Source organism: Platalea leucorodia (genome assembly GCF_965183815.1).
Source record: "Platalea leucorodia genome assembly, chromosome: 26".
Taxonomy (NCBI): domain Eukaryota; kingdom Metazoa; phylum Chordata; class Aves; order Pelecaniformes; family Threskiornithidae; genus Platalea; species Platalea leucorodia.
This window is the reverse complement of record NC_138848.1, coordinates 1,790,476-1,800,772: the sequence shown is the minus strand read 5'-3', so window position 1 is coordinate 1,800,772 and position 10,297 is coordinate 1,790,476. Positions and strand designations below refer to the sequence as shown.

The following is a 10,297-nucleotide window of genomic DNA, read 5'->3' as shown; positions in this document are numbered from 1 at the left end:
GGGCACCCATGAGGGAAGGGAACAGCCTACGGGGGATGGGAACCCAACGACGGGCACCCACGTGGGGCGGGGACCCAGCCACAGGGGTAGGGAGCCCACCCATGGGTGCCCACGTGGGCTGGGACGCACTCCCGGGGGGCTGGGAACCCCACCACGGGCACACACGGGAGAGGGGGACCCACCCACGGGCACCCATGGGGGCAGGGACCCACCCACAGGGGCTGGGAACACACTCATGGGTGCCCACGGGGGCCAGGAGCCACCCATGGGGTGCAGGGACCCAACCATGGGGGCGGTGACCCACACACGGGAGACGGGGACCCACCCATGGGTACCCACGGGGGCTGGGACCCACCACCGGGGGCCAATGACGCACCCATGGGCACCCATCGGGGCAGGGACCCACCCACGGGGGATGGGAACCCAACTACCTGCACCCACGGGGGGCGGGGACCCACCCGCGGGGGCTGGGAACCCAGCCATGGCCGCTTAAGGGGGACGGGGACCCACTCCCGGGGGGCAGGGACTCACCCACGGGTGACGGGGACCCACCCAAGGATGCCCACGGTGTATGGGACCCACTCCCGGGGGGCAGGGACACACCCATGGGTACCCATGAGGGCAGGGAACCACCCACGGGGGATGGGAACCCAAGCACGGGCACCCACGGGGGGCGGGGACCCACCCGCGCGGGCTGGGAACCCAGCCATGGGAGCCCACGGGTGACGTGGACCCACCCATGGATGCCCACGGGGTATGGGACCCACTGCCGGGGGGCAGGGACACACCCATGGGCACCCATGAGGGCAGCGAACCACCCACGGGGAATGGGAACACAAGCACGGGCACCCACGGGGGGTGGGGACCCAGCCACAGGGGTAGGGAACCCACCCAGGGGTGGCCACGGGGCCTGGGAACCACCCACTTGGGCTAGGGACCCACCCACGGGCACCCACGGGGGCAGGGACACACCCGCAGGGGCTGGGAACACACCCATGGGTGCCCACGTGGGCTGAGTCCCACCCATGTGGGGCAGTGACCTGACAATGGGGGCGGGGACCCACCCGCGAGATACGGGGACCCACCCACGGGAGACGGGGACGCACCCATGGGTGCGCACGCGGGCTGGGACCCTCTCCCGGGGGCCAGGGACCCAGCCACGGGCACCCACGGGGGGCAGGGACCCAACCACAGGGGTAGGGAGCCCACCCATGGGTGCCTACATGGGCTGGGACCCACTCCCGGGGGGCTGGGAACCCCACCACGGGCACACACGGGAGAGTGGGACCCACCCACGGGCACCCATGGGGGCAGGGACCCACCCACAGGGGCTGGGAACACACTCATGGGTGCCCACGGGGGCCGGGAGCCACCCATGGGGTGCAGGGACCCAACCATGGGGGTGGTGACCCACGCACGGGTGACGGGGACCCACCCATGGGTGCCCACGGGGGCTGGGACCCACTGCCGGGGGGCTGGGACTCACCCACGGGGGATGAGAACCCCACCACGGGCACCCACGGGGGGCAGGGACCCACGCAGGGGCGCCCCCACCCACGGAGGACAGCACCCACCCACGGGTGGGCACCCACGGGCAGCCTCCGCATCTGTGTAGCGGCATGCGCGCGCGTACAGGCGCGTGCGGGCGCGTGCAGGCGTGCAGACACGCGGGCGTGGTTGCAGGCATGCGCAGAGGTGCAGGCGTGGGCAGGCGTGCAGCCACGGGTGCAGGCGGGTGCGGGCGTGCACACGCGTGCTCCATCACGTTGCGGCCTGCCTTAGCGTGTCACGCCGTGCCCTGGCGCGTGCCGGCGCGTCAGGGCGTGCCCCGGCGTGTGCGTGTGCAGGTGAACGGGCAGAACGTGCTCAAGGTGGAGCACGGCCGGGCGCGTGCGGGCGCCTGCGGGCGTGTGCATGGCTGCTCTGTCGTGCTCCGTCACGTTGCAGTGTGCCTTGCCATGCCCTGGCGTGCCTTGGCGTGTCAAGGCGTGCCCCGGCGTGTGCCGGCGTGCCTTGCCGGGCCCCGGCGTGTCAGGGCGTGCCTTGGCGTGTCAGGGCGTGTGCTGGCATGCCCCGGCGTGTCAGGGCGTGCCCCGCGTGTGCGTGCGCGGGCGAAGGGGCAGAACGTGGCCAAGGTCGGCCATCGCCATTGGTGCACACCATCCGCCAGGGCGGGAGCAGCCTGGGGGTCAAGGTCGTCATGGTCACGCGGCACCCGGAGGCCCCCGAGGGACCGCGGCGCCACGGTACGGCCACGCGGCACCTCGGGGGGGGGCTCGGGTCCACGAATGGGGGTCCCAGACACCTGGGGCCATGGGTGGGGATCCCAGGTCCGTGGGTGGGGGTCCTGGGGCCATGGGGGGGTCCCAGATGCCTGGGTCTGGGGGGGGGGGGTCCCGGACGCCTGGGTGCCTGGGCGGGGGGGTGCCCGAGTCCCCCGTGGGTGGGGGTCCCTGACACCCCCCCCTCCACCCGCCCCCCCCCCCCGCAGCCGCCCCCCCGCAGCCCTGGCGCCTCCCTGCCCCCGCCATTTCCCTGCGCTCCAAGTCCATGACCTCGGAGCTGGAGGAGACGGGTGAGGGGGGGTCCCGGGGGGGGCACCCGGGGGGGGGGGGGAACCTTGGGGGGGGGCAGTCGGGGGGGGCACCCTGGGGGGGGGGGTCCTGGGGTGCCGGAGGGGGGGTGCTTGTGGAGGGCTGGGGGGTTCGGGGGGGGGGGTTGGGTTCCTTGTGGGGGACCTGGGGGTTCGGGGGGGGGGCACGAGGGGGGGTGGTCTCTGACCTCTGCCCCCATCAGCCCCCATTGGCCCCGCAGTGGAGAAGGGTGAGTGGGGGAGGGGCGAAGGGGGTAGGGGCGGTCCGGAGGTTCCCCCCTCCCCCACCCGGGACCCCCTCCCCCCCGCGACCCCTTTGACCTTGAAGGGTCCTTGACCCCCGTGACCCCCGTGACCCCGGCCCCGCCCCCGTAACGGCCTCTCCCGTCTCCCCAGTCTCCCCCTGAAAGAAGCGGAGCCATGAGTGGGGCTCCCACACCCCTCGCACGCGCGCCCCTGTGCGCCGCTCGCTCGGGCCTTGCACACTCATCGCACCCCCTCGGCCTTGCACGCTCGTTGCACATCTGTGACTCCTCGCACACTCTTTGCCCCCCTGTCTTGCACACTCATTGCAGCCCCTGGCCCTTGCACACTCATTGCACCCCCGTGCACGGCTCGCACGGGCCTCCCGCACTCATTGCACATCTGTGACTCCTTGCACACTCATTGGACCCCCAGTTCTTGCACACTCATTGCGCACCCCCGTGCACTGCTCGCACAGGCCTTGCACATTCATCGCACCCCCTGGGCCTCGCACACTCCTTGCACCCCCTCGTACACAATCATTGCACCCCCGTGCGCCACTCGCTTGGGCCTTGCACACTCATTGCACCCCCTCGGCCTTGCACGCTCGTTGCACATCTGTGACTCTCACACACTCATTGACCCCCCTGTCTTGCACCCCCATGGCCCCAGGACCCCGACCCATCTCCCTGGGACCCCCACCCACGGACCCGGGACCCCCCCCCATGGCCCCAGGTGTCTGGGACCCTACCCATGAACCTGAGACCCCCCCATGGCCCCAGGACCCCTACCCAGGGACTGGGACCCCCACCCCAAGGGACCCAGCTGTTGGGGACCCCCATCCCCAGGGGACCCATGTGTCAGGGACCCCCCCACCCACCCCCAAGGGACCCAGGGCTCTGGGACCCCCCACCCCCAGGGGTCTGGGACCCCCCACCCCCAGGACACCCAGAGGTTTGGGACCCCACCCCCAGGGCACCCAGGGGCCACCCACCTCGGGGCTGAAGAAGCCCTTGGGGTGACTCTTGCCCAGGGGGGGCAGGGGGGCCCCGGCCCCTCCCCCGCGCTGATGCTCTGCTGGGCGGCGGCCAGGATCTCGTCCAGTTTGTGTGGGGGCACCCAGGGGTCCGGGAGGGACCCCCACCCCCCACACACCCCCGCCCGGGGCACCCACCCACGGGGGATGGGAACCCACCCACAGGCACCCATGAGGGGCAGGGACCCACCCACGGGGGGTGGGGACCCACCCGCGGGGTCTGGGAACCCACACACGGGCGCCCACGCGGGATGGGGACCCACCCACGGGGGGCAGGGACCCACCAGCGGGGGCTGGGTACCCACACACGGGTGCCCACGGGGCCTGAGACCCACCCACGGGGGATGGGGACCCACCCACGGGCACCCACTGGGGGCAGGGACCCACCCACGGGGGGTGGGAACCCACCCATGGGTGCCCACGGGGCCTGGGACCCACCCACGGGGGATGGAGAGCCACCCACTTCGGCTGGGATCCACCCATGGGCACCCGCGGGGGACAGGGACCCACCCATGGGGGATGGGAACCCACCCATGGGTGCCCACGGGGCCTGGGACCCCCCCGGCCCCCCCACCCCTCATGCCCCCCTCGTGCCGTGAGGGGGGGCCCTGGGCACCTGGGTACCAATGGGGGGGTCCCTTGGGTGGGGGTCCCCTGGACTTGGGGGTCCCCTGGTGGGTGGGGGTCCCTCCCGGGCACCTGGGTGCCCCCACACAAACTGGACGAGATCCTGGCCGCCGCCCAGCAGAGCATCAGCGCGGGGGAGGGGCCGGGGGCCCCCCTGCCCCCCCCGGGCAAGAGTTGCCCCAAGGGCTTCTTCAGCCCCGAGGTGGGTGGCCCCTGGGTGCCCTGGGGGTGGGGGTCCCAAACCTCTGGGTGCCCTGGGGGTGGGGGGTCCCAGACCCCTGGGGGTGGGGGGTCCCTAATGCCTGGGGGGGGTGGGGGGGTCCCAGACCCCTGGGGGTGGGGGTCCCTAATGCCTGGGGGGCGTGGGGGGGGTCCCAGACCCATGGGTCCCTTGTGGGTGGGCGTCCCAAATGCTTGGGTCCCTTGGGGTGGGGGTCGCAGACCCCTGGGGTCCCAGAAACCTGTGGGTGGGGGTCCCGAATACCTGGGTCCCCTGATGGGGGGGGTCCCGGACCCCTGGGTGCCCTGGGGGTGGGGGTCCCAAGCCCCTGGGTCCCTTGGGGTGGGGGTCCCTGATGCCTGGGGTCCCTTAGGGTGGGGGTCCCGGACACCGGGGTCCCCCGGGGGTGGGGTGGGGGTCCCTGCTGGGTGGGTGCCCTGGGGGGGGGGGTCCCAGACACCAGGTCCCTGACAGCCGCCCAGGCGCCCTTCGAGGCGCCCTGCATGGGGCCGGGGGGCTGCGACCGCCCCTTCCTCCCCCCCGGGCCCCCCCGGGCTGATGCTGCGCCAGAAACCCATCGGTGGGTGCTGGGTGCGGGGGCCGGGGACCCCAGACCCCGGGGGGGGGCGGGGGAAGGGCCCGGGTGCCTGGGTCCCGTGGCGGGGGAGGGATTTGGGTGCCCTTTGTCCAGTTTTGGGTGGGATTGGGGTGCCCTGGTCTCATTTGGGGGGGGTTTGGGTGCCTGGGTCCCTTTTTGGGTGGGATTTGGGTGCCCTTGTCCAGTTTTGGGTGGGATTGGGGTGCCTGGGTCCCGTTTGGGGGGATTTGGGTGCCTCGATCCCCTTTTGGGTCAGATTTGGGTGCCCTGGGTCCCTTTTTGGGTGGGATTCGGGTGCCTCGGTGTCCCGATCCAGCGTCGGGGGAGGTTTCGATCCGATCCCAAGGACGAGATGAAGAGGCTGGAAGCGGCCAGATGCCGCACCACCTCTCACTTCTGCTCGAGGGGAGAAGAGAACGGAGGGAGGAGGGCGGGCGAGGGCGGAGAGGGAAAGAACAGGGGAGAGAGAGTCAGAAAGAGGAGGAGGAGTTTCTCACCACCGCCTCGGTCCGAGGATCTTCCGCGGGGTCTGCGGCGGCCTCGGGCTTCGTCGGGGACCGAAGGGGGGGGGGGGGGGGGCGGCCTTGGGGGCGCAGGAACGGAAGGAGCGGCCTCGCGCCGCCGCCCCCCGCCGCGGGGCACCGCGGGGCTCCTCACGCCGGGGCTGGCGCGCACGCGCGGGTCACAAGTGCGCACGTGCGGTTCGCCACGGCCGCGCTGCCCCCGCCTCGGCGCTTTTCGCGCCTTTCGTCCCCGCGCAGGCGCACGCGGGCGCTGTGCTCGGGACCGCGGAGAAGAGCGGCTTCTCGGAGCGCGAGGCGGGGGGCGCCGCAGCGGCCGTGTCGCGACACGGCCGCATTTTTCTGTCGGTCCTTTACAGCAGCCCGTGGCGCCACATTGCAGCGTGGTGGCATAAGGGAGAGCGAGAGAGAGAAAACAAGGGAGAAGGAAAGAAACGCAGAGTTGAGAGAGTTGGGGATAAGGGTGGAGGAAAATTGTGGGAAGGAAAAAGGGAGCAACGTTGTTAAGACATTCCTTCCCCGAAACACAGGTGAACTGAGGCATTGCTCAACACAGGCTCCTTCTCAAACGCCTTTAACAATTCTTCAGCTTTGATGGGTAAACATGGGAAATGGGGTCACCCACAACGGGCAATAGGCAACGTCTTCCTTCAGGAGGAGTTGGGGACGGGTTTAAAAGATGGGTGGTGAGGTTGGTTGGGGCTGATGGACGGTACAGATTTTTGTTACACCATCAGGTGGAGCGTTGGGAACAAAGTGCATATTTGACGCTACGTGTCGAACTAACTGACTAAAACACGGAATTATACAGGGTAGAAACAGTAAGGTGGCAGTTGCACACAGCAAATACTGAAAAGGGGCTTTAGAGTGTAACTATAAAAGTTGTAACTATTATACAAAAAACTACTGAAGTAAGGAGTCTTGCAATCTCTCAGCGAAGGACAGTTCCTGATCAGAACAGCAACTTGTCCTAAAAACCAGCCGAAACCGACCCTGCAGCTTGGACAAGAGTCAAGGAGCAACTGAGTCTAGGGAGCTGCTGGAGCGAGGGCTGCTGGAGCGGAAGGGGGCAAACAAAGAAGTGCTGCTGGGGGAAGCTGACCGCTCGAGGGGGCGTCTACAGCGCCGGGGGGGCACCAAGCAAAGCCGGGAACCGGCAGGAAAAGGGGCATCGCCCTCGGAGCTTCCTCACCCTCACACCTCCCCTCCACCTACTGCTCCTTCCCCATGTCCTGCTCCTGCCTCCAGACCCCCTGCCCCTCTTCAGCCTCTGCTCCCTGCTTACAGCTCTCTCTTCCCAGCCACCCCCAGCCCCCTGCCGCAGCCAACACCTGCCGGCAGACGCATCCCCAGCTGCAAGCTGCTTTTTGCCCAAGGGCGTGCTTTGTTCCCGTGACTGCGCAGGGAGGGAGGGAGGGAGTGTGGGGCTCTGCAGTTCCCTGTTCTACCCGCACATGGCTCCTTAATGCCTCCGTCCGGCGAAGGCCTATGCGTCCGGTTAGGCGCGGCCTCAGGTCCAGGCAGGTCTGGGCCCGGACGCCTGCGACCGGGCAGGACATGGCTCTTCCTCCCCTGAGCTCTCAGTTCTGCTTCTCACCGGGCCTCCTGCGGAAGGGAGGATGCTCTTCTGGCAGCAAAGGCGGCACACGGCAACTTTTCCACCTGAGACTTGACAAAGGCTCCAACGGAGGTCCGGGGGAACTGCCTTCTGAGCAGGCGCAAAGCCTCCCTGATCATTTTCTTTGCCAGCTTCGCGTGTCCCATACGACAGCAGACCTGCACGGGGAAAGGGAAGCATCCCGATGTGGACGAGTTGCCCAAGAGCCTGCAGGAATCCGCCAGTGGCGGGAGAGGCCAGGGATATCCCCTGCAACCGGGGAAGACATCCAGCCCTGTCCCCCAGGAGATCCCTCCAGACCTCCCGGTCTCTTTACCTCCCCTTTGAGGCTGAAGAAGGTGGCCTCTTCAAAGCAGGCTGTCCCATTCCCATCCGCTTTCTTCTCTAGTGAGTTCCTCAGGACCTCCGCTTCATTCAGCTTCAGCAGGGCCTTGCGCAAGCACACAGAGAGCAGGTGAGCGTGGGCGCAGAGCCCGTGGCCAGCCTCGTCCTCCCCCGTTGCCTCTGGCATCTGTCTTAAGAGGGCCTGTTTCTGCCCCTGCTGATGCCCGCCCAGACGCAGTCCCGCTGGCTCAGAGCACAGGCACCAGGGATCCTTTTGCCCGCCTCCCTGCTAACGCCCCTGGTGCTAAGGGCACGGTGCCCTGTGTCTCTTACTGCACAAGAGGCAAACCAGAGGCAAAAGTCAGGGTCCGACCCCAGCGGTTCCCTTCCAAGGCCCTGCGAAGGCACGCCCTATTGCAACGGGGAAGTTGTCCTGCCCAGAGCCAGGCGCCTGAGAGGACTCCACGCGCAGCGGGTGCTGGCAAGCAGGGCAACTCACCATGTAGCTGTTGGAGACGTGCAGGTAGGCAGCCGCACACTCCAGAAGGTAGTAGAAGGCTCTGGCAGCGTCGCCCATTGCCATGTAGTGGCGAGCCAAAGGCACAAGCACCGATTCCACGATGGCTTTGCATTCACACGAGCGCGCGCCGCTGTGCTGCCCCTTGGTCTTGCTGGGCAGCTCAGCTGTCTGTTCGCTCTTTGCCAGAAACCACCCTGCCGCACTAGTCAGGGGCCAGTGCCCAGGGGAAGAAGAGAGCAAAGAAGACACGGCCGTCACTTGTACTGCTCTTTCTCCCCCCAGAGACGGCATCAAAAGCCCTTTGTTCAAAGCAGAGCACGAGGCCACGGGCAGGCGTGACTCCTACGGGTGCTTTGTAGGTAGGGAGAAAAAGACAAGCTGGGCTTTCTGTCACCTCCCACAGGCAAACCACCCGAGTCCCTGGGGTGGCTTTTGCCCTGCACATTTTGCAGCGCTGCTCTAGGAACTGGGAAGCAAGGGCTGCTCCAGTGGAGTGTGACGACCGCTCTGAGCCCACGGGCTGCCTCGAGCACTCCCTCCTCTCCATGGCCATCTCCTCCCAGCTCCCACCCCACAGAAAGCCTCTTCCCTAAGCTAGGCTCACAACCGGCAGCCAAATGCCAGCGCGTCCTTTGTCTCCTCTGGAGACCCTCAGCTCACTGGCTTCAAAAAGAATCAAAACCTTGTCCGCTCACCCAACATCCTCCTCCGGGAAAGCCTGCTGCTGCTGCAGAGCATCTGCAGCACCTGCAAAGAAAACGGGGGGCTAGAGACCTCCTCGCCTACCCTGGGCTAAGAGCTGCTCTCCCTTTCCCAGCAGGCTCGCAAGGAGCCTTGCAAGGGTCCCGACGCACTGAGGAAAGACTGTAGCGGTCGTCCTCACCGCCGGGGCTCATCCCTAGCAGATCTACTCCCACCCGATGCCCAGCACACACCCCTGGGCTCCTGGAGGGCCCGGGCTGCGGAGCATGGCGCGCAGCATACCCTCAGTGGCGCGGGTCCTGTCCCTCTTCAGCCGTTCTCCTGCCAGCACCAAGGCCTCCCAGCTGCGTGAGTCGCCCTGGTCAGCAGGGCCCTGACAGCTCCCTCCGTCCTGGGGGCTGGTGGCGGCGAAGCGGTGGAAGGCAACAAAGTCCCCTTGGCTGCAGCTCTTGCACTTGTGCGCGTGCTGCTCCAGGAAGGCGGCACACTTGCGGTGCAAGACCACCCGCTGTTTCTCGGGCCACAGCTCGTAGGCAGCCTCCCGCAGCAGCGGGACACAGAAGGCCAGGACGCCAGACTGCTGCTCCGCGGTCTTCTTGCTGGGAGAGGGCCTCTCTGCACCTGCAAGGCAAAGGGCCTTTGCATCAGCCAGGGCTGGGGCCACGGCTCAGGGCCGTCCCAGCCGGGGCACCAAAGTCGTGCCTTGGTGCGCATCCTTGGCAGCGAAGCAGCGCTGCTGCATACCGAGCCTTGCAGCGTGGGGCGAAAGGGCCCGGCTGGCCTTGCTGATGGTAGCACCGCCCTGGGACACAGCGCTCAGCTGCGCTCCAGGCGGGACCTGGGGACGTCGCCACCAGCCGAAGGAGGCCTCGGCTAGCGCTTTCTCCCCGCTCTTGGCAAGGCAGCCCCCGGCCTCCTGAGCTTCCCCTCCCTGCGCCACAGGGGAATCCAAGCTGAATAAGAGCCTGTCGAAGGCCTTGGGGCACTCTGGAGGGCATCTTTGATCCGGATGCGGCAGGCGGCTGGGAGAGGATGACAGGGATCCCTACGCCCTCCCGTGCCTGCGCTGCGAGCAGCGCTTGGAGGCAGGGGAGCAGGGGCACTTGGGACGGCTGGTGGGAACTTCCCTCCAGCGCAAAGCGAGCGTGCTTTGAGATTGACTTGGAAGATCTTTGAACAACCCGTCCCCAACAGCCATGCCTGCCTGAGCTCTGCCTACCCAGCAGCAAGGGGGACGCGCACCGTGCCCTGGGGAGCCCCGCCAGGACACAGCTGGGAGCTGCCTTGTCCGCCTT

General features: G+C 68.1%; 1 protein-coding gene across 1 annotated transcript; it reads right to left on the bottom strand.

Moving 5' to 3' along the window:
* Positions 1–6,384: 6,384 nt before the first annotated feature.
* LOC309600888 (adenylate cyclase type 10-like) lies at positions 6,385–10,200 on the bottom strand (the record flags this gene model as incomplete). Its single annotated transcript, XM_082333515.1, has 7 exons — positions 6,385–7,614; positions 7,773–7,886; positions 8,280–8,502; positions 8,996–9,047; positions 9,285–9,623; positions 9,747–10,000; positions 10,052–10,200. 7 exons carry the CDS (start codon positions 10,198–10,200, stop codon positions 7,432–7,434), a joined length of 1,314 nt encoding a protein of 437 aa, XP_082189641.1. The 3' UTR covers positions 6,385–7,431.
* Between the last annotated feature and the right edge of the window lie 97 nt (positions 10,201–10,297).